Below are 22,641 nucleotides of genomic sequence, written 5' to 3'. Positions count from 1 at the left end.
TTTATTAATATACTTATTATAACTAGCTAGCCGTAATACCCCCTTTATTATTAATAAGCCTAGTACTTTATTAGCGAGTATAAGAACTTTAATATCTATATAAACTCACTTACTAAGACTATTTATAAAAACCTAAAGTTTTATATTATTACTAACTATATAAACTTCTATACTATTTTCTAAATAATTAATAAAATACTAATTAATAAGAAAAGGGGGTACGTCGAGGCTACTATTATTATAAAGTCTCGTACTTATTATAAGTATTTCCGTTAGCTATAGCTTAGTAATATAACTAAATAAATAAAATATAAAGCTCTAGATCTTATAACTTATTAATACTAAATTACCCTTATTATAATACTGTTATTTATTAATAAGAACCCGCCTAGTTTCTAGCCTTATTATAAGCGCTTTATAAACTAATATAAACTACCCTATAACTATAAAATCCTCGAGATCTTAAGAACGACTAGAAGTTAGTTAACGAAGTACGATATTTATTTACGTTAATAACTTAAGTAGCCCCTAGTATATCGATCTATCCTACTTATAAAATATATACTAACCTTGCTAAGATTTTAATAATACCCTAATATAAATTAAAAATCCCCGTATTATAATTAGTTTATATAAGTAGCTACGTAACTAAAAAATTCTAAATTTAATATTTATACTTATAAATAATATCTTATTATTAAATAACCTCTTATTAAGTAGCTTCTCGTTAAGTAGCTTACTATCGTTAAGTAAGTAGCTTAAATTACTTTATAAAGCTACGAACCTAGCCCCGCGGCTAATAAGGGCGGGTATTCGTTAAAACTAGTTAGTATTTAAATATAATATAGAGGACGAATTAGTAATAGAGCTATTATAAAAAATTATTTAAAACTATATTATAATTAAAAAAGACGTCTTAATATTAATAAAACGTAATAAACGTCGTACTAAGTAGCTATTAACGTTTATAATACTAAGGAATCTTTAACTTAGTTAATTAGCTAATAAGAGGCCGTTATTAAGGATAGTTTTAATAATTTTAATAAAAATCGAAATTTAATAAAATCTCTTAATTATTATAATAAAAACTAAAATAATTTTCGAATTATATTACTTTACGTAAGTAATTAGAAATAATCTAAGTATTTAAGTAGAGTATAGGGTAATTATACTAGTTATAGCTAATACGGGACGCACGGGCTAAAAAAAAACTTAAACGATCTAGACGCTACGATTAGTCTAAAAAGTAAATTACTACCCAGATAGCTAAACAGTACTGCCCGGATAGCAAAACTCCTCTTAACAACCTATCCTGAGAAGGTAATGTCACACAGGTAATGTCACACATTCAAAGAGGCCGATTATTCTAGTAACTTACAAATGCCTGTCTTGAGATCTTGCTGCGGTGCTACTTGACATAAGCACAGTGCAGTGAGAAAAGGTTCACTGTCTCTGGCTTGAGACATGGGCATACCAAGATACTTCACCGTCACATGTAACTTATGCTGGTCTCCCATATGTGGTCGCATTTTGCCGCTTCCCGAGAGAGCACAATTACTTCATATGATGATGATAAGACTTCCAATCTAAGCTCATCACTGCAAAACCAGTCCATCCCCTGAGCCAAGCTCAACGAAATCGTATTCTGGAACTTTGCCATTCATCCTTGCCTCTTCAGCCTCGACAGCCTGTTTAAGAGTATATTGCGTACGCATAAGCAGTGGTGCGATGAGCCCACCGCCCTCCTTTGCCTCATCATGTGTCGCAACCCAATACCGAGCTCCAGTCTCAGCCACAGCTTGGATACCATTCAGAGCTCCCAAGTTTAACTGTTTCGTCATCCAGATGCGGACGTCGTGGAGGCCATGAAGTAAAGCGAGTGTTGAGAAGCCGGACTTGCGAATGCACTCAAGATCTGTTGCTTGTATACCGTGAGGAGAGTATAATATTGTCTCCGGTGTTTCCGAGCCAAAGGCAATCATAATGGCCGAATGATAATACAGGGCGTTTCCTTCCGTGATGACGCGCCCAATTCCGACCCATGGCGGGAGGCCGGAAATGCTAAGATCAGACTTCCAATCTTTTGTTTCGGAGGAGAATCCAGGGGTAGTGGTGACGGAAGAAAAGTGACTCCATGAGCGGATGAGGTCAGCAGCTTTATCAGTAGCAAACACTGGCGTTGATTTTGGAAGTTCTTCTAGAGTCGCTTGATGACAGTGATCGGTGAACTCATGCGAAATAGCCACGACGTCGATATATGATCTGTCAGTGACCTTTGGGGTTTCGGAGCCGTCTTCAAAGCCTGCAAGAATTGAATTGAGTTGGTCCATAGTTTTCAGGCTAGGTTCGACGACATGCCACTGTGTGGAGAACCATGACGCGACGTCGGACTGCGGACCTTGCAGCCACGGGTCGATGAGAACATTGAAGTGCTTTCGACCAGGAGGCCGGACCGACGATGGAGGATAAGGCAGTTGAATGAGCCATGTGGTATCGGCATTGAGGTGTACGAGGACGGGCCGTTGAGACCTCAACGCTTCCAACCAGCCAGCTCGGTCGCCGACTTTGATCGTAGCCGGCGCCGTTGATGCTTGTGGTTTATCTTGAATAGCCATAAGGATGCCGTTGGCTTCGGGTTTCGTGGTGGAGGTTCGAGGTTGAGGTGTTCAAGATGCGTTTTTGATGGGGGTTTACTCGGCGCACGACGGTTCCAGTTGATGTTGGATTGGGGTCCTAAAGAGGAAGAGAATGACGTAGTCGAGTTGCTCCGCCCCCATGATCCGTTTCCAACGTGTACTAGCATCACGTCGTATGGCTGGCAACTCCAACTACCTCAGTAAGTACTTGGTGCATAGGTCAGGTGAACGCAAGCCATGAAAGGGCGGCTTAACTGTGTTACAAGGCTATAACATTATCATAACAATGTGCACAATCTCTAAAATCTATCTCTGCATGTTTTACACTCGTGACGGCGGTTTCCATATTGAAGTAATTCCAGCTCTCGGACCCCTTTTGGATAATACTTTATCGCACGGACTTGATGGTCACCATGAGCGGGTGTTTCTCCCATAGAATGTAAGACTTCTGATCCGACCAATTCTCACTCTCTTGGCAAAGGCTGAGGTTAAAGTTCCAAAGCGTTTTGGCCAGGATGAGTCTCATTTCGTGCCAAGCAAGACTAAGACGGAGAAATTATGGTCAGCCGGCCGAAGCTGCTGCAACTTAGAAAAGGAAGAAGACTTACTTGATTCCAATGCAGTTCCGGGGGCCGATAGAGAATGGCTGGACAACCTCTTTCGTGTTTGGCTCATACTCTGGCCCGGGAATCCACCGCTCAGGGATGAATGCTTCAGGATCCTTGAAGTTGCGCGGCGAATGGTTCGCAGGGAACTGCGGGACGGAGACGCGAGTCTGAAATAACAATTAGCAACCTTTATCCATGATGAGAGGCAATTCACAAGATTTCATGCCTTTTCCGGGATCCAATGTCCTGCAACAGCGCTACCACCCTCGGGGACTTCCCTCCAGACTCCAACAGGAACTGGGGGGTACCAACGCAGTGCCTCATTGAGAACGGCCGTCATGTATGGCAACGCAGAAAGTCTCTGAATGTCCAAATCGTCTTCAGAGTCTACTCCACGTATTTCGCTAACAAGACGAGCCAGCTTGTCGGGGTTCCGGAGGAGCAAGTATGTGACGCCACTGAGAATGGTTGCCGTGGTCTCGGATCCAGCGACCATGAAGACAGACGCGTTGTTATACATGTCAAACTTGTCAATCTGTTTTCCCTCGGGCTGGCTGAGGACCAATTTCCAGATATCGGCCTTATCGGTGTCCCTTTCAAGCCTGCGATCGACTCGTTCAATGGAATGCCTGAAGTGCATGTCGGCAGCCTGCTTGAGTCTCGGTGGTGTGATCAACTTCACAATGTTGCCCAGCCATGACCACTCCCGACCAACTTGGGCGAAGGCGCCGTTCTTGAGATTGTCGAAAATGTTGGCGACCCATTCTGAGTATTCTGAGTCGGCGAGAAGGCCAAGCGATTCTCCAAACGCCAGCTCAGCCATGATGTCGAATGTCGTCAGGTTGTACAACTTCACCATGTCGAACTTGGCGTCTGGGTCTGTCTGGATGCCACGGCGAATGTTCCCCATGAGCTGATCTACGTACGACAAAATCAGTGGTGCCTGAGCTTTGAGGCTTCTTTCCGAAAACGCTGGCGAGAAGACTCTTCGGAGGCGGCTGTGGTCGGAGTCTGGCAATGTCGTGATCAGATTGCGGTGGCCGTTGGGGTCGGTTCCGTACACACGCGGATCTTTGGGGAAGTTTTTCTTGCCTCCCGTCTTGTGGGCGTAGATGTCCTTCCAAGCCTGGCCGTTGATGATGCTAAGTCTGGAGGCCCCAATTCGTACAACATCACCGTGCTTGGCGTGAAGAGAGCTGAGCCATGGAAGCATTTCCCCCTTTGTATGCACTGCCATGTATGGAATGTCCGAACAGCGGGCATAGAGCGGACCAGGGAATTTGGCTAGAGGATGAAAGTACGCATTGTACAAGAGCCCGACGACGAAGTAGACGGGAATCTATAACAGGAGAAGTGAATTGTCATGATTAGCTCATACAGCTCGTTGTATGACTTAGCAGCGTTCGACTTACGAGAACCAATGTTGCAATAAGCATTTGTGCTGGACTAATTTGAGCCAAACTCTCCAACACCGTGGCCGAGAAGGTCGACCAATTGGCCAGAATTTTGTTCGTATCAACTGTCATCTTTACTGACTATGATGAGCTGTGTTCAAATTTGGCTATAGTCTAGACGAAGTGCGAACCGCCCATTACTTATACCAACATTCTGTGTTTCCTGGAGTGGCCCTCCCATCAACAACCGAGTATCGGCCACTAGGAGTGTAGCAAAACTCCGTGACAAAGCTCTCCAAACAAGACAAAACTCCGCTGGGTACTAATTTCAGTCTTCCAACCCCGAATATCATCGCATTGTAAGGGCATTGGCAAAGGAATGCATGAGCCGGCCGTCGGATCGCCAATGTCCCACTACTTTCGGGGTGGAGTTCGGAGCGGACTGAAGGGGGCCCACTTTCGACCAAACTTCGGAACAACTTTCTCGGAGAACCGGGAAAATATTCACTTCCGGGTGTCCGCACAGGATCAGCATTTCCCCTTGCGCAACCGGTACGCTTTTGTGCCCAGGATTGGGCCCTAACTCACCGCGTTATTCTCAACTAGCCTCTCGGCGCATGATAGCTGTTGTATTCATTGACTTGCAGCTGGTGTGATGTTTTCTCGGAGTGGCGGCTGCCCCTAAGGGTCCAATGAGAAGGGGCTTGAGTATTTCAGGAAATAATGAGCTGTCAATGAACATTGGTTAAGTATCCTTCCATCCCATAATACCTAGGTCTATATATAAATGCTGCCGGTCGACTCAAAAGGCCGAAAATCAAATCATTCATCGCCCAGGCATAACTATCTACAAGATCCTCATAAAGCAACAGGGAATACCGAATCTTCCGGCTCATCTTCGTTCTCCCGCCCATTCATAGTCTCTAAGAAGGACCATGCGGAAGTTTCAGGATTCGGAAAATGACCCCGTCCGACACCAATGTACGAAAACGGCGGCACCCCTTCAGCCTCTAATGCGTGTGCCCACATCTGCGTGTTGACTGGCGTTGTTTCTTCAGGATTCAGTGAGCCCAGAGGATTGTTACCGTTATGAACAACGTTTTCGACACAAGCTCGTAGCTTAACGATGTATTCCGGTGACTCTCCGGGGAAACCAGATCTAGTGAGCAGGTCCAATCTCTTCGACCATGCCCGTAATACGAAATGCGCCAGAGTCGCGCAGGATTTGTCGGTAACGTTGAATAACCCGGGCCGGAACCGGTAGAGTATTTCAATCTTTTCCCAGGCACGTTGTGCAATGGGTCCTTCAAGTCTTTGTCCCAACAGCACCACGACGTAAAGTAGTACCTCGAATTGGAAGTTGAAATCAGCGAACCAGAGGAAACCCGTATCCTCTGAAGAAGAGTAAAGAAACGACGTATGCTCAAGCATGGAAACAGCCCACATGAAAGCATTGTCCTCTCCGCTCTGAACCACTGCGTCAGGTCTAGGTCCGTCACTAATGCTCTTGATCAAGTGCCGTTTCTGTACAAGAAGAGCCGATATGAGCCCTTGAGCCATGACGTGTACTTGTCCCGCGTGGGGGTTGCATCGATTGTCTAAGATGTGCTGGAGCCCCTGTTCGAACAACTCGAAATGGGTAAGGTAGTAGCTCATCTGCTGTTCTCTCGTCCCCCCTGCTACTGGGGGAGCACCGCCGGACTCATTCAGCTCGCCCATCATCTTCACCGGCTCAAGACCGGGTGTGTCGACTAGAAACTTGGTGATTTTGTGTCGGACCAAGCATAGAACCATCTCTGAGGGGCCGTCGCGGTCCGGTGTTGGCTGCGCAGCGGCCGGAAAGATGTCGGCGTCGTTCAAGTTGCTCGGCTCCCTAGCATCCCAGTCCCGAGGGAGCAGCGAGTGGCCAAAGCCGGAGAACAAAGCAAACTTTGCGTCGAGTGATACCAGCTGCCACCATACCCTGCGCCTCATCTCTGATTCAAAGGGCTTCAGGCCAAGCACATCGCCGTCGCGGTGGAGCCCCATCTTTTGAGCGATTCGGATGACGGTGCCGCTGAAGACCCACGAGCTGTGGCGGTCATATCTGTCTTGCAAGGAATACTGCCGATAAAGTCAGTATATCGCTTCGGCTTTCTTAGCTGTGGGGTCATAGTTACCAAACTTACCAAGTACAGGCAGAGTGACTGAAGAATGACTAGATCATTAGTACGCATGAAATTGAGCTGTCTCATTGTCTGGCGGATGCCAGCGGAAAACAAGGCCACGGCAGCTTCTTTAGTCTTTTTCAGCGCAGCCAAACATTCCTCCTCTGACATGGCAACAACTGCCATCAAAAAGATGGACAGCAGCAGTGCCATGATATTTTCTGGCAGACCTTGGGTGCCATTTGTAGCTTCCACAACATAGGGCTGAAAGGTATGAACATGAATCACTTTGGTGAAGGGATTCACTCGGTCAAGAAAGATTTGCCAAAGCTTGAAAACAAGTGCGGCATCCGGCCAAGCGTCGAGAACTGAAGATTTGGGGGCGTCATCTCCAAGGAGTAGATCTGTGTTTGGGTCGGAAGGCCTGCTATCAAGTGGACTGCTGCGTTCGTTCTCATCAAGGCTGATGAGCTCATCCATGGCTCGGAGCTACGGTAAGGTATGTCATGTGAGTGGTTTGATGTCCAACGATAAGTGCGGAGAATGACGTACCTCCTCATTAACCAGCCCCAGGAGGTAGTTATCCATGAAGGCGAGCTTGCCATTTGGATCTTCTACCAGCTTCCCTTCCGGTGTCCATCTAGAGACCGGAGAAGGGTCCGCCGGACTTTGAGACTGCGACGTCTTTGGCGTGGAGACAGCATTCGGGGAAGCACTTGACGCCACCGCTGGAGCTTGACCACTCAGGAGCTGCTCACAGCGGGCTAGACGTGCTTTGAGAGCTTGGTTGTAAGGCTTCCTCCCTCGCGGAGGAGCTGGCGTTCCAGGGATGCATTGGCTGGATGACTAGTAGCAACACATCAGCCTCAAGCCCTCTGAGGCGCAGAGCAACCCGACGGAACACAACATACCCTAATGCAATTTGCACAAGGAAACACCCGGCTGCACTTGACTTTCCGCTTTTGACATGCAACGCAGGCAATGAGGCGCCGACCGGTACCTGGCTGGTCACTATCGGGAGATATCGAGTCCGGCCCCGAGGCTCCGGGTGGGAAGGTGGCCATGTTTCCCTAGGCGAGACAAGGGCCAAGAATCTCAGCGGGCCCGAAAGAACAGCCGGCGCTGTGAGGGCAAGAAGGAGGACTTTAACACTGGCCGGAAAGGAGAGGTGACGTGGAGCTTTGTTGCTTCGTGATATGGGGAGGTCTGCATATGTCTCGTCGATACGGGCGCGCAAAAGATGGTGCCGCCTCCTTTTAACTCGCTCTGTACAGAGTTTCTGTCCTTCGGTATCGAAAGTTTGTCCGACGATCCGCAAACCCATGTTTCACTAGCTAGCGCTGTGCGTAATTGCTGAGTCGCCCCCGCTTACCTGGGTCTCTGTAGATAGTGCAATGGGAGTGTCGGATTAAAAGTCATAGCTCAAAGACCTAGCGGCAACAAGCTTGCTGCTAGCATAGCTGAACATACGTGCATCTCTTTATGATTAATTGTATGTTGTCAAAAGCAACATTGTCTCAAGGTGGCATTAGCCCAGTGGTTGTTGGTTCAGGTGCATAAGCTTGGTCTCAATAAGAATTTAGCATAAGCTCTGCATATCAGAAGCCATGAGTTAGCACAAGGCATTCAATCTTCATCACCTTACATGTACCTCCATGAACCTTCAATTGATCTCAACTTAGAGGTCACTCAACGGGATTCCACATATCATGCCGGAATCTTTACAGACTGCTTGATTGGCAATAAGTGCCCCTCCATATCGCCGCGAGCCGAGAAGGTCTCAGGAACTGAAATACCACACAAAATAAGACGCCAAACTATCAAACCTGGCGCAACATCGCGGAGAAGCGGGCGTCCCAACCGAATCACCCGCTGCTTTTATTTGGTAACTTTCAGCCTATAGGATGCAGGGCTATCGTGCTTCAATCTCTGTTATGATTCATGTACTGGCGATGCCAAAAGAACAAAGTAGCAAGCAGTTATGAGTGGCCCCATATGCTGCGCATCGCTTATCAGAGCCTACCGCGGCAGTTCAAGGTCAGTCTCGAAACGGACTAAAGCATAAGACTTGAATATTGCGGCTCTATGAGCCCTGGTGCCCATATTTCACTTCATTTCCAAGTAGAAACGGTATGGTTAGCTTGAAAATCGTAGTCCATATGGCATTGACGACTATTCTCGCTGAGCGATGGGTTAGAAAGATGTTGGATACACAACGCTCCACTTTTAGTTAGAAGAAGCATCCTGGGTATGCCACCATGAACCTCGTTGGTGTGGATCAGTGGGTGTGATGGGAACTCCACCTAGTGAAAGCATGATCTTCCATCAGTCCGGACTTATAGCGAAGTCCAAAAAACTGTAATTCACACACTTTACATCTGATCACGTACTAGTAGTTCAATGTGTTCCTTAACCGTCGGAAGCCAAGGTAATCACTGAATATACCATAGCAGATCACGACAGCACTTACAAGTCCAAATATTCAATCTCGTCCAATCACAAGTCAATTCATAACTTCAGTCTATCTGGGACTCGTCGCGGGTCAATCCGTGTGCTCAATTCAAAGGCGCCGCCAAATTGCGAGCTGAAACATCTCCACCAGTCGGGTTTAGACACCTACTTGGTTCGACCATCGGCGTCCAGCCGCATCTTCTTGACACAATGACACAAACGCTCAATCTCGTCACCAATTGTAGGTGCAGTATGAACGTGGTCATCCTGCAGCTTGTCGGCAGACGAAAAGTCCCAGTCGGAACCAAGAATCTTGTTCAGCGCATCATTTGAGAAGCAGCTGCATGATGGATGACAGTAAGAGCAGAGCTTCTTGAAGAATCGATAGTCCTCAATCTTTCCGTAACACTTCGGATCAGCCCGAGAGGCACTTTTGCAACTGACGTTCTCCTGCTCCAGACGGCTGATCTCCTTGTCGCACTTGGCACAAACACGGACGAAGAAGGTGGTGATACACATGGTGTATTCTTCAAGGTGACTAATCGCCAGGGTGAAAACAGGTGAGCGGAGGACTTACTCGTAAGTTTATTGTGTGTGGAAGATGATGTCGTGATGGGAGAGGCGTGAAAGATTTGCTGGCTTATTTACAAAAAAAGTCTCATTAGCATCATTCATATATCAATATTGAGATTATATACACACCAACCAACCTTGGAGACTATTCTGCTAGCTTTTGAGCTGAGATATTATCCCATTGTTTGTTCTTGCACTTTACGGTTTTGCGCTTTATCCATGTAAAAGAACAATGGGATTGAATTACTCATGTCCGACTTGCATGATCAAACACATGCCATGAATAATGGGGCTTTCGTTGAAAATTTCAAAGAACTTTTGATTGAGGGGTATCAATTCGCAGGTAAAAGCTATGTGCAGCTAGAAAAGAAAGAGTATGTACAGCACTCATGTGGTATCATTTACGTCATGCGAATCAAGCGAAGAGATCCCCTCTATATCCCGACTTCTCATCTAGTACTCAGCGAAACGCTCAAGAGTACCAGTTGTTGGGGGTCCACTTGACCTGTTGAGGTTGTTAGCGGGTGTTGTACATTGGAACATATAGGTTGTGTTCGACTTACGTAGCTGGCGTCAATCTTCTTCAGATCAGGGACACCGAGGTTACCGGCATCAATGGCAATCTCGTGCTTGAGAATTTGAATGGCCTTCTCAACACCCTCCTGACCGAAGATGTTGGAGAACATGATGGGGCGGCCGAGACCGACAGCCTTGACACCAAGGGAAAGAAGCTTGAGGACATCAGCGCCGTAGCGGACACCACCGTCGGCGTAGACCTCAATCTTCTGGAAGATCTCGGGATCCTTCTCGTAGATCTCAAGAGCGACCTCGAGGGAGGAGGGGGAGCCGTCAAGCTGGCGACCGCCATGGTTGGAAAGGATAATGGCGGGAACCTTGTTCTCGATGGCAGCCTCTGCGTCCTCAACGGTCATGATGCCCTTGATGATGATGGGGAGGTCGGTCATGTTGGACAGCTTGCGGTACTCATCCCATGTGATGAGGGAGTAGTCGGAGTCGGCGGAGCCGACGGCGAAGCGAGCAGCGCGGTGGCGGTTGCCATCGGCGGCGGAGTCGACGGTGTAGACAATGCCGTTGGCGCCGGAGGCCTTGATGCGGTCAAAGAGGACCTGGGTCGCGGTGTCGTTGGTGGTGAGGTACACCTGCTGGAAGGCGACCTGGCCCTCGGCCTTGACCTCGGCGATCTGCTCAATGGTCTTGGCGGCGTAGAGAGCGGGCATGTAGAGGATGTTCTCCGCAGCAGCGGCCCTCATCAGGTTGAGCTCAGCATCAGCGTGAGCGTAGTCAGCACGGGCAGCAGGGCTGATGAAGATCGGAGCAGAGAAGTTGTGTCCCAGGATGGTAGTGCTGCGCGAGTCAGCGATTTGCGGAAAATCCATGAACCCATCCAAGGGAGTTCATCAGAATAGGAAGCTTGGAAGCTTGGACTTACTTGAGGGTAGACTCAATGTTGGTAATGTCAACCATGGTGCGAGGGCGGAGGCGGTAACGGCCGAAGACCTCGAGGTTGTTGCGGTAAGACCATTCACCGGCGGCACCGTTGCGGTAGTAGGTGTAGTTCTTGATGGGGAGGTAGTTGCGAGCGGCGTACTCGAAGTCCGGAAGGCCAACCATCTGGGTGAGGTTGGGCAGAGCGCCGACAGCGAGGTCACCGAGGGCAAGCTCGATACCGGTATCCGGCTCGTTCAGGAACGGGCGGGTGGCGGCAGCGCCGGCCGCGAGGGCGGAGATGAGAGCAGCACGCATGTTGTCAGATAATGAGCGAATGTAAGTGAGTGATGACAGCGAGCACGTGTGTGATGAATCTCAGAGTCACCTCTTCAGCAAAGGGGAGGGTCCTAAGTGTCTTATTTATCATGGCCACGACAATACAGCCAGACGTCACTTTTTTCTCTCTAAGCTCCCCCCTCCCCTATACTGCAATGTTCTTGGCGTCGCTCCGAGCCTCCTTGCTCATATCCGGATTCGGTTCGACGAGCGGGCCAAGCGGTTGCTACCCAAAGTCTACATGTTTAGAGGTATTATCCCAACGGACTCCATGACGTGCGTCATGGGTGTCGTTGAGCACCAGGAGAAGTCCGCAGGAACGGGGACAGCGGCCCCGTTTTCCAATGTTGAGATGCCAGTGGGAGCTTCTCTCTGAGTCTCTGCGCATGATGCCCCCGACGCTGGGGAATGGGCTGCATCCAGGGAAGGTCGGTCTTGGCGAACGGGCTGTCTTGATTCTTTCGGACAAGTCGGGTGGCACTCTGTAGTCCCAGGAAACTTGAATAGGCGGGTCTACTACTACGTAGAGGAGAACCCAGGCCCCAAATCCGGAAGCTTGACTTGCACCTGTCATGAGAGAATGACTGTGGGATAGCAGCGATGGTTCAAACTCAGATAGACGATGTCGACCCGCTGCCAAGCTTAATGGTGCTGCAATGCCTCCCTGATCCGGGGAGAAGCCCGTTATCAGATCTTGTAGGGTGGACCAGCGAGTGCCGTTAACGACCCAAGAACTGACGTATCAAGTTGATGGAAGACTGATGGGATGGAGCTAGTTTCACGTTTTTTTCCTTCTCTTCTTCTGCCTTCCTGTCTGTGCTCCCCCTCGGTTACCCTCGACGACAGGGTCTAGAAAAAGGTCAGCCACTGACAGTTGGCCGGCAAGGATAGAGCGGGTAACTGACTCGCCCTGGGAGGATATTTGGTAGCTTAATAAGGCGCTACCATGGCTGAATAATAACGGAGCCAAGTTAATGAGCCAAGTCGTCGCACGGGGGGTGGGCAATGCTCCTAGCCAGCACATGACACCAGCCCAGCCAGCGGGATGGGGCTTGGACAAGCGCGCGGGTGGTGACAGCGTGAATGGGGACTACAACGCTCTCGGGAAGCGAAGGTCCCAGAGGTCTGGATTGCAATTGTTGGCCCGGTCCTGGGGGGATCCCACGTCACGGACAGACTCCTGTCCCCGATTGAGAGACATTTGGGGGCTTTCACGCTTACAGAATTTCGGTCGACTTCCGATCTTCAGGCATCGTGAGGATTAGGAAGTTGAAAAAACTTCTGAACATGATGATTCCTAGCTTACCTCATTTCCATCCGATGTCAAGCCGCCCACGTGTCTTTAGAGATTCCTGAAGGTTAGTCCTAGGTTCTTAGTGCACTGAGCTCTACAGAGGACGGGCATTACTTCTCCCTCTGATCTCCCTTAACTGTTTGTTTGTTGTTTGCGGTTGAGAGTGCATTATGCTTGAATCGTCCGGTGTCTGGAAAACATTTCCTCGCTTTCTTCTTCAGAAACAGGGGTAAGCCTCCCGCCAAAGAGAAAAAGGGAGGTCGCATCTCCCGTCACATTCCAATGCTACCTACCACATTTGCACATGACGTATCCTGGAAGCGAGATTTTATTCTATAGCCCCCTCCGGTTCATTCTCTTTTTCTTCTCTCTCTTTCTTGGACTGGGTCTCGCCCCAAGTTGAGAAAGAGTTGAAAAGAAATTTTGACCCTCAACTTGCTCAACTGGATTCCACTAGAAAACAGCCCTCGCAGTTTCCATCGCGAAAATTTCCGAATCCTCGACCAGGGTCCTGTTTAGGCGTTGACAATGCCGAGTAGCAACATCCGTCTATCGGACTTATGACCGGCCGCACTCACCAAATGTCGGATCCGTGTGGGAGCCCCTCGACCTTCCGGGAACAGTTTGCTGCCGGTGGTGGCAACCGAGCACGACGCAGGCCGTGGCGGAGCCGTAACTTGTAAGGCGTTGCAAAAAAAGTCAGTTTCCCATCACGACTGTATTCGTACGCCACGTAGAAAAGATCGCCGCGCTTCGCCAAGGACTCTTGGACTCCGCGAGAGCCGTCAATTGTAACGGTGAGGCAGCCGATGACAGTGCATTCTCGGTCTTGGTAACCGATAACGAGCACAGACAATGGCCTATAGCCCCATGCTGCTCCCCCGTCCGTCGATAACTGAGCTGTTGTCCGTGGGGGTAAATACTCAAGGAGACAGGTCCTGTGATGCTAACCCTCTCGATGGAAACCTGAAGATGATGGAGTCTGGCCCCGTTCTTGACTGACTTGTGGGTACCGGGCCGCTGGTTCGTCTGAAAAATTTTGCGGATACGCGCGGTAGGAACCCGGGTTTCGAGGATCACTTTGTCCTCTTCTGCTACCCCGAGCAGTCCACGGACCGACCTTCTCCATGTTATCTTATGACTTATTCTTCAATTTCCTTTTTTCAAACTCCAACGTGATTTCGGACAGCGTCTGGAACTGAGCTCTGCATACCGTTGTTGAACCATCACTTCTATCAGTTTGAGATGAATGACCAAGATTTCTCAAAAACTCAATTTGTGACGCAGATTTTTCGGAACATTCACGATATATTGCTCAAACCCATGTTGCATGCGTCATGCGCCGCAACCTCACTGGGCCATTCAAGCAGGTTTCTGGAAGGTGGGAGAGCGTCGGGACCAACAGATTCTCCTAATCAAGACGTTCGGAAGCCTCGCGAATGCAGGAACCATCACGGGAGCTTTACTTGATCATTCGGATTATGTCTCCCGCTCGGGAGCTTGTTAAGTGCCCGCATCAAATACCGGGACTGCATGGGGAGCCTAGACAGCGTCCAATGCTTTAAGCACCTGAAATGCTGGATTTCAAAGTCCGACTTCGGCGCACGACCTGAAATCATTCTCAAGTCCGAATCCAAAGGTGTTGATAACATCTTGCGAGCCGAAAGATCTCGGACAACAACCGATCGTCCGAAGAGCCCCGTCCCGCTCATCGTGGTGGTGGCCAAATTTGTGGATGAACACATTCTTGTCGGACATGAGCCGGGCCTGATAGTGGACCAAAGGCCTCTTTGGCTGCGATAGTAGGGTATGTCCGTCGCAAAAGACACAGATTCCCACCAACTCGCCGACTCCTCACCGACCGGAACGCACCCGCTCCCTCCGCTGAACGAATGCGGCAACCCGTTTGTTGATAACGACTTGCTCTTGCTGAAGAAGGTAGGTGAATCTCGCCAGCACTGGTTGTGCAATGGTCCAGATTTCAATGCCTGCTCTGCACCTTGCTTGTCTTTCGCGCCTTCATCAAATGGCCAAACCGCGCGTGTGGGCAAGGTGGGATTTTTGTGTCCACACCAATGAAACCTGCAAGGGATGCCAGACATTGATCTGCAATCTGGCCCAGGAACCCGACCACTCAAAAGTCTACATGACTCCAGTTTTTAACATGCTCGGTCAGGGCAGCTCCGGGGTAGGATTTCTTTTTAGAGGCTGCCCAGGAGCGCTGCACCAGCTTCTTCTAGAAGGTTAATTCCGCCCTGTGATTTAACTGTAACTAAATCCTTATTCTTGGTTGTAGCGATGGCACTCTGCAATCGTCCTTGCGCAGGTTTCATCCAGCCCCAGCGACTCTCACTGCTTGGCGAGATGAACAGCTGAGAATAGGGCGGGCAGCGTCGCAGATTAAATTGATTTTTGGGCAACTTTTGCCTATTCTTAGCTGATAACTTCGGTCGGAGACTGGGGCTAAGTAACCCGACGTCACTGATGTAAACAGGAGACAGTCTGCTTCGTAGTCAAGTTGTCTATTAAAGGAAATGACAAGAACTCATCATACAAATAGCTTCAATATTTCAAGGGCCTGTGGCGAAGTGAAATACTTTGTATGTTATCGAGTCAATCCTCATGATACTGTATTAGGGCCCGTCTCGTACCCATATCATGTAGAACCGTGTATTGTGCAATTATGCCACCTCTCAGTGAGTTATGTCTGAGGCCTAACGCTGAGAGCGCTATTACCTAGCCGCAAAGGCCGAGGCCCCTTGAGCGAAATACCTCAACGCGCCAATACTATTACATGTATAACAGTTCTCAGCTTGAGGTGCGGAAAGAGCTGTTTTGTGGTTTCGCCGTCGCCTGTGTCCTTGAACGCAGGCACTACTTGTAAAATTATCAAGCCTCCCAAGTCGCTATTAGAGGACTACAAAGCATGTTTCGTAAGTCTCGTTGATTTCAATCTGAGTGTCGGAGTACCTGACGCGTGACAGGAGTCTCGCTGTATGGTGCTGTTGCCTGGCATAATCATTGTTGCGATTATGCTCGTTCACATAGGTATGATGAGGATTTGTCATGTCCTCATGCCGTGAGCTCAAACAGAGCGAGTTTTCTCGCTTAGTGGGCTAGGATGATTTTTCACTGCGCTGCTTGTCAGTGAAAGAAGGCCTAGTTGACCTGCTCTCCTAATTAGACTTACAGGGCTTCATGATCTATATTAAGAAAATAATCATATCCATGGCTCGTCTCTTTGGCTTAGCTAGTCGACTGAATTGATCTTTGACGAACAGGATCAGCCCATACAATTGAACTAAGATACCCCTTCATGCACCGACTGAGTTTCGGCGAAGATGTAATGGTATCCAACAGCTTGCGTACGAACTTGAAGTTATCAGTCATGAACACAAGAGTTGGCTTGGTCCTTGTAGATTGAATGCGCTTCTAGATATTCTTGATTTGAACTTATGATTGAAGATCAAGATGGTTCTCAGAAAACCACTGAGGAATGTCTTGCATAGAAGGTATCAAAAATTCCGAAGTCCGCCATCGCCATTGAGACACCTGGAAAGATTCTGCCTGAAAAAGCGGGAAATATCTTCTCCTCAAAGCCGGAGAATGCTAGCGAGTCTGCCATCAATCAAACTTCAATACTTATAAAACGCTGATTTACCAGTCGTCAGTATGTGTGGTCTAACCGCAGCACTTCCCGTCTTATCAGTTATTATGATCGCTAAGTATTTCAAGGTCTTTGATCTTGCACGATGATCGAATTTGCCGATAAATCATAACCCTTGAGTTGGATATCGTCGCATTTTCTTTGAATTATTCAGCCTTCGATAAATCGTAGTCGATGCACCGCTGTAATTCAATTTGGGTAGTGTCCAAGACGCACATTCAGGAGGCTGAAAGTTGACTTGAGCTCTTGAGTTGAAGTCGATAACTGGGAAGATTCATGGAAGAGAAGCTCACGCAAGGTAAGGATGTCAAGGCAATTCTCAACTTTCTGCACGGGTCTTCTCATCTGAAGGGAAGGAGACTGGCGAGGACCCCGATTTCTGGGAGGATATGGTACGGAGTCAGGCTTTAGGACAAGCTCAAGTTGACTTGGGCTACGAGGAGATGATCCAAGCGGAACTGGAAGAGATTGATACGAGGACATCTTTCTCGCCACAGTACTCGGAATACAGCCGACGTCGAAGAAATCTGGAGTTAGTGGGCCGCAAAATGGGCTAGGGGAATTGCGTGCTTTGCTCTCCCGTATTCCCAACCTAATGTCTTCACGCTACGCACAAGAGAGGAAAAGAGACGGGTGTGGTGTGTATATCGAAACAGGACAGGCCCTTAGCCCCACCATGGAGTGTATCAGCGAGACGCTGAAAGAGCCTTCGATGCGTATCATGACGCAGATGGGAGCAGTAGAAATTACCCTCGCCGACATGAAGGGCTTCAGGCGCCTTAGATACCTCGGGATTGATGCCGCCATACTCATGGGGGCATAATTCCGCAGAGAAATCATTAAGGAGGAGTTTCCTTCCCAATGGTTCAGCATGGCGCTCGACGAATTAGCTTCACCACGGTTGGTGGACACGTTTCCTTCATCCATCAAATCGGCTCCGATATTGGCGCTGTCCTGGGACTGTGACAAACCAGATCCCGGGGCGACAAAATGCCTTATAGTTTTAGTTGTCGGTCTTCTTAGCAAAAGGCATCGTGAACAATGGCTACCGAGGTAAAAGTTCGGTTTCTCAGCCCCAGGAAACAATATGTCGAACACTTTATTGGACGAGTACGATGCTAAGTGGGCTACGATTTCCCTGCAAGATGAAAGGGAACTCCAGCCAGACTTCGTCCATCATTTCCAGAACGGTTTGAGTTTCCTATCTTACCGACGGCTTTATCAACTTTGATGACTACGATTCCGACGATGGAGATCATCAAGACGGCAAAGGCGGGCTCGAGGACAGTGAGTCGAGGAAGAAGAAGAAGAAAAAGAAGACAAAAAGACAATGAATTGAGGATAATTATTAGGTAGAAGTTGAAGAAAAGAGATAGTCGAAAAACACGACACATCAGTTTGCACCGGTAGGCTTCAGGCATAAAAACACCGCCTTGAAGCCTCATAGGAGCCAGCAATGTTGAGCGACAACTTGCCCACAACATAGCAGTGACGGCGGTAAGCCTCGATCACTCGAGTGCTCGCATATTTATCTTCGACCACTTCAGCTGATAGACAAGTGAAATACAAAGCTCTGATCGGGACAAAGTACACCGAGAAAGCGAGCTATGAACAATTGCTTCGTCGATCTTTTCCCCGCATTTCTAACGGCTATGGATGGAAGCGACCTGCACCCCAGCATAAGCCAAAGGTGCACTGCATTAGTCTCTTGATTATGTGAACGGGCATATTGGAATTGGGACGTCCGCAGATACGCGTATTCGTTCTAGGACAGGTTGCCCCCAGCAAACATGATTCAATGCAATACAGATGCTTGCTTTGTTCTCGTTCTTGGTACGAGGACTACCTACAAGTGCCGAGGTTCGTGCGATTGAGCGCAGAGGGGTGTACCCCACATCGTACCAACTTCATCATGTTAGTAGCTTCAAGTACCAGACGCAAGACTAGTCCATGAAGTTGGTTATGTGCTCTTTGGTCGTCAGTGGTGAGCTACCTTTAGATACTGCTTGTTGTTACCCAAGATCACACGAAGCGGCCCGATCTCGTTGTTATTTACCCCGAAGAAACTAACCAATATTCCTCTGTCCACCATTCTACGAACGCAACATTCGCAAACTTGGCGCCTAGCTGTGTCTCTGTCATGTTGATAGTTGAGTTTTAGCCCGCGCATTGTTCTATTTAAATCGCGATGACAAGTTCTTCCACAATCTGCTGGTCGAAAGGCTGTGCAAGACAACAAGACTTCGATATTTACTAGAACTATTCTCAGAATGACCACAATCCGCCATGCAGTTAGCCTTTTTGCCCTACTCCTCACTAATTGCGAACCCATCCGAGCTTCTGACTGCACCCAGTCCCCAGATAATTTCCTCCATCCACCATCCCAAGAGCGCCCAAAGTTCAGATACTGGCTTCCAGACGCTAGTGTAGACGCGGGGACTGTAGAAGCGGACATAAAGGCAGCGGGTGACATTGGGGCTGGGGGCGTAGAGTTCTTGCCGTTCTACAACTATGGAGGAGATCTTGGGCCACCTCCAACCGGGGTAAACTGGTCTACTTACGGCTTTGGTACTCCTGCTCATCTTAATCTCTTCACATCAGCTTTGAAGGCCCATGAACAGGCGGGATTGACCATGGACTTTTCACTTGGACCGAATCAGGGACAAGGCATTCCGGCTCACCCTGATGATGAGGGATTGCAGTGGGACTTGGTAAGTAGTTGCAAATCATCCACAGCTTTCGACGATGGAAACTGCTGAGTCCATTTTACTGAACTCCTTGCACACCTCAGGTTTCCTTCAGCCAAGCTGTCTCCAATCGCAGCTTTCTCAACGAAACAATTCCCGGCTGGGGGGATGGTGAGCTAGTTGCTGTCGTGTCCGCTGTCGTAGTGTCTCGAGCGAACATTTCTTACAACATCGTTGGGATTACCGGCTCGACGACTGTATCTTACCAGGATCTCGTTTTGGAAAATGGATCTCTCACAGACATTACCTCAAGTGTCTCAGGCGATGGCATACTGTCCTGGAAGCCCGCTAGATCCTTGCCCAGTGGATCTGACCACGAGCTGTTCTTTTTCTACGAAAAGCTGTCTCTCAACCAAAACGTTCACTTCCCATCAAATACGACGAAAACCATTTGGGACAATGGGTCGTATATCGTGGACCACTTCAGCGCCCAAGGAGCTCGGACAGTGCAGGCCTTCTGGGAGCAATATCTGCTTACTGACGAGCTGAGAGGACTTTTGAGAGACGTTGGAAATTATGGTATGATGTCTTCTAAACTTGGTGGCAGTCTTATCAGCTAACTTTGGCGTGATCCTAGGATGGGAGGATAGCATCGAAATTCCTTCGAATGTTTCATGGACCCGCTCGCTTCCAACACGGTTCCAAGGAATGTTCGCATACGACTTGAAACCATACCTGCCTCTCATCATGTTCAGCAACAACAATATCAATCTCCAAAGCACCTCCCCAGGAACTACGCGCTGCACTTTGGACCGACTGGATCAGGGGAAGGGTTATGTCAACGACTATCGTGAGACTTTGGCAGCAGGATACCAAGAGTACCTCGCCACACTTTCACAGTGGCTTCAGAGTCTGGAAGTCAAAGGACTATCATCCCAGCCATCTTACAACCTACCCATGGATATGGAGGCTTCGATCCCGTTTGTTGACGCTCCCGAGTGTGAAAGTCTTCAGGGGCACGACAACATCGATGGGTATCGGCAATTCTCTGGTCCAGCAAATCTCGCGCGGAAAAAGATCGTCTCCATCGAACTTGGCGCGGTTTTTGGGAAGGCATACAGCTACACCATTCCAGAGCTGCTCTTTTCCGCGAATCGCGCCGTTGCAGGTGGTGTGAACCAATTCGTTATTCACGGGCAGTCATACACCGGCAACTATCCCCAAACAACGTGGCCGGGGTACACGGCATTCATCTTCTACGTCTCAGACCTATATTCGCCCAAAAGACCAGACTGGAATCACGGCCTCCAGGCAGCCTTGAATTACATGTCGAGGTTGCAGCATATTCAGAAACAGGGTGTTCCACGTGCCGATATCGCATTCTATAACAAACAATCTGATACTGATCCAAACTTTGGAACATTATATGCGCCGACAGATTTGATTGATGAAGGTTCGTAACATTGCGGATCAAATTGGGCCATAGACCCGTCACTGACAATGCTTAGGTTGGTCTTACACTTACCTGTCACCGGACAATCTTGACATGCCCAATGCATATGTTGAACACGGTATGCTTGCGCCCCAAGATGCTGCATATCAAGCCATGGTTATCCTCGGATCCCAGAATTTGACGCAACTCTCAATTACGAAGCTGGAGAGCTTCGTGAAAGTTGGGTTGCCTATCATCGTGGCCGGCTCAGTGCCGGGGCTGTACCCTTCAGGGATGCAAATCAATACTGGCCATACTCCTGCAAACAATGAGTTGATCAAGTTTCTGAATAACACGAACGTACATCACGTTGCAGAGGGTGAGATATCCCAGAAGCTGAACGAACTGAGTCTCAAGCCACGAGTCGGGGTGAGAACCAACGGCACGTGGTATTCCACATGGAGGGAAGACAAAGAAAGTGGCATCGCCTACGCCTACATATTTGGTGACTTGGTTGCAGCAACCGGAGAAGTGGTGGCTCAATCAAAAGGTATTCCCTATTTCTTCGATCTCTGGACGGGGGCCCGCCAAGCGGTTCTCAGTTACCGGACCAACGGATCTTCGACAATCATCCCACTCGAACTCGCAGGAAATCAGACAATGGTGATTGCGTTCGCCGACAAAGCAATCCGTGGCACTATAACTCCAGCCATTCATGCTACTCAAGTTTCATCGAACATCGTTGGCTACGGCCCCGTTGGTGATGGCATTGGATTACACGTCGTTGCGTCTTCAGATCCAGCATTCGTCACATCGTCGACCGGCAACAAAATCACTCATTTCAGCCAAGCCCCTGACTCCTTCGAGTTAGGACCGTGGACTCTGGTTCTTGAGCATTGGGAAGCTCCAGAAAATTTCAGCGATGCAACCATCACAGCTGTCAAGAGAAACACGACTCACCAACTCAGCAAGCTTGTCTCATGGTCGGATCTTCCATATGCAACGAACACGTCTGGAGTTGGCTACTACTCTACAAACTTCACCTGGCCGCCGGAATCGACTACTAGCAGTGCTCACAACACGTCCCTTGGTGCCTACATGAAGTTCCCGCCTGTGTTGAACGCGATAACGGTCTATGTTAATGGCGCCAGACTGCCTCCGCTGGACTCAACCAATCCTACTGTTGACGCCACGTCGTACCTGGTGAAAGGAAACAACCACGTTGTCGCCGTTGTGCCGGGTACGATGTGGAACTACCTTCGCAGTATTTTGCCCGAGATCAGGAGCTCTGGGCGAGAGTTCTCATCAATGGTAACTCTCCCCAAGACCGACAATGGACTGATTGGTGTTGTAGCGGTCGTGCCTTTTGAGATCGTCCCTCTGAAAGCTTAGGACGTGGCCCTTGGACAAGGCAATGATCAACATGCAGGAGGAGCGCACGAAGACATCGCTCAGGTGACAGATAGCCCGAGAAGTCTCAGCCATTGAATAAATGCAGTGATATGAGGACTAAATCTGAGATTCTGATCGGAGTGAGGTGTGCAAAAGTACAAGAACAGTATTTCCCTGTCTTGTTAGTGTCAAGCCGATTATTCCATGTACCTAGTTGACTGAATCTGAAGGCAATTTTCGGGAGTATCCTTCTCTGCCGTTGCGCCTTCTGGGGCTCAGAACAAACCACAGTAGTCACTGCAGATTGCAAACCTTCCATATCTCGCCATATATTGAAGTACATAGGTATGTAGAAGACGTGGCCAAAGTGCGGCTGCTCCATATTTGATGTTGAACGGGTATATTCTTACAGGCAAGGATGAAAAGGAATGAAATACAAAATACCAATCACTCCACCGCGCTCACAAAGCCCCAAGAGCCTGGGAGCATCTGGCCCAGAGAGCCCACGATTGGCACATAGTTAGGCGTGAGTATGTTACGAGGAAGTTGCCGTATCCCATCTCCATACGTGTATT

General features: G+C 48.7%; 9 protein-coding genes across 9 annotated transcripts; 2 read left to right on the top strand and 7 right to left on the bottom strand.

The window, feature by feature from the left end:
* Positions 1-1,595: 1,595 nt before the first annotated feature.
* Positions 1,596-2,615, bottom strand: CABS01_13202 (uncharacterized protein; the record flags this gene model as incomplete). Its single annotated transcript, XM_060546547.1, has 1 exon — positions 1,596-2,615. The coding sequence occupies one exon, from the start codon at positions 2,613-2,615 to the stop codon at positions 1,596-1,598; it is 1,020 nt and encodes a 339-aa protein (XP_060395168.1).
* A 409-nt stretch (positions 2,616-3,024) lies between these two features.
* CABS01_13201 (averantin oxidoreductase) lies at positions 3,025-4,770 on the bottom strand (the record flags this gene model as incomplete). Its single annotated transcript, XM_060546546.1, has 4 exons — positions 3,025-3,178; positions 3,245-3,411; positions 3,498-4,583; positions 4,657-4,770. 4 exons carry the CDS (start codon positions 4,768-4,770, stop codon positions 3,025-3,027), a joined length of 1,521 nt encoding a protein of 506 aa, XP_060395167.1.
* Positions 4,771-5,496: 726 nt separating this feature from the next.
* On the bottom strand, positions 5,497-7,849 carry CABS01_13200 (uncharacterized protein; the record flags this gene model as incomplete). Its single annotated transcript, XM_060546545.1, has 4 exons — positions 5,497-6,741; positions 6,807-7,274; positions 7,338-7,631; positions 7,697-7,849. 4 exons carry the CDS (start codon positions 7,847-7,849, stop codon positions 5,497-5,499), a joined length of 2,160 nt encoding a protein of 719 aa, XP_060395166.1.
* Positions 7,850-9,401: 1,552 nt separating this feature from the next.
* On the bottom strand, positions 9,402-9,755 carry CABS01_13199 (uncharacterized protein; the record flags this gene model as incomplete). Its single annotated transcript, XM_060546544.1, has 1 exon — positions 9,402-9,755. The coding sequence occupies one exon, from the start codon at positions 9,753-9,755 to the stop codon at positions 9,402-9,404; it is 354 nt and encodes a 117-aa protein (XP_060395165.1).
* A 526-nt stretch (positions 9,756-10,281) lies between these two features.
* CABS01_13198 (FMN-dependent dehydrogenase) lies at positions 10,282-11,573 on the bottom strand (the record flags this gene model as incomplete). The annotated part of the gene is made up of 3 exons (XM_060546543.1): positions 10,282-10,314; positions 10,373-11,174; positions 11,260-11,573. 3 exons carry the CDS (start codon positions 11,571-11,573, stop codon positions 10,282-10,284), a joined length of 1,149 nt encoding a protein of 382 aa, XP_060395164.1.
* Positions 11,574-12,372: 799 nt separating this feature from the next.
* Positions 12,373-12,618, bottom strand: CABS01_13197 (uncharacterized protein; the record flags this gene model as incomplete). The annotated part of the gene is made up of 1 exon (XM_060546542.1): positions 12,373-12,618. The coding sequence occupies one exon, from the start codon at positions 12,616-12,618 to the stop codon at positions 12,373-12,375; it is 246 nt and encodes an 81-aa protein (XP_060395163.1).
* A 1,721-nt stretch (positions 12,619-14,339) lies between these two features.
* CABS01_13196 (uncharacterized protein) lies at positions 14,340-14,990 on the bottom strand (the record flags this gene model as incomplete). Its single annotated transcript, XM_060546541.1, has 1 exon — positions 14,340-14,990. The coding sequence occupies one exon, from the start codon at positions 14,988-14,990 to the stop codon at positions 14,340-14,342; it is 651 nt and encodes a 216-aa protein (XP_060395162.1).
* Positions 14,991-17,150: 2,160 nt separating this feature from the next.
* CABS01_13195 (uncharacterized protein) lies at positions 17,151-17,378 on the top strand (the record flags this gene model as incomplete). Its single annotated transcript, XM_060546540.1, has 1 exon — positions 17,151-17,378. One exon carries the CDS (start codon positions 17,151-17,153, stop codon positions 17,376-17,378), a length of 228 nt encoding a protein of 75 aa, XP_060395161.1.
* A 1,447-nt stretch (positions 17,379-18,825) lies between these two features.
* Positions 18,826-22,066, top strand: CABS01_13194 (uncharacterized protein; the record flags this gene model as incomplete). Its single annotated transcript, XM_060546539.1, has 4 exons — positions 18,826-19,266; positions 19,347-19,821; positions 19,880-20,695; positions 20,751-22,066. The coding sequence occupies 4 exons, from the start codon at positions 18,826-18,828 to the stop codon at positions 22,064-22,066; spliced, it is 3,048 nt and encodes a 1,015-aa protein (XP_060395160.1).
* Positions 22,067-22,641: the final 575 nt, after the last annotated feature.

This window comes from Colletotrichum abscissum, assembly GCF_030869225.1.
Source record: "Colletotrichum abscissum strain IMI 504890 chromosome Unknown Scaffold_43.1, whole genome shotgun sequence".
Taxonomy (NCBI): Eukaryota; Fungi; Ascomycota; class Sordariomycetes; order Glomerellales; family Glomerellaceae; genus Colletotrichum; species Colletotrichum abscissum.
Note: the sequence above shows the minus strand (reverse complement) of the source record. Positions and strands in the feature narration are given on the sequence as shown.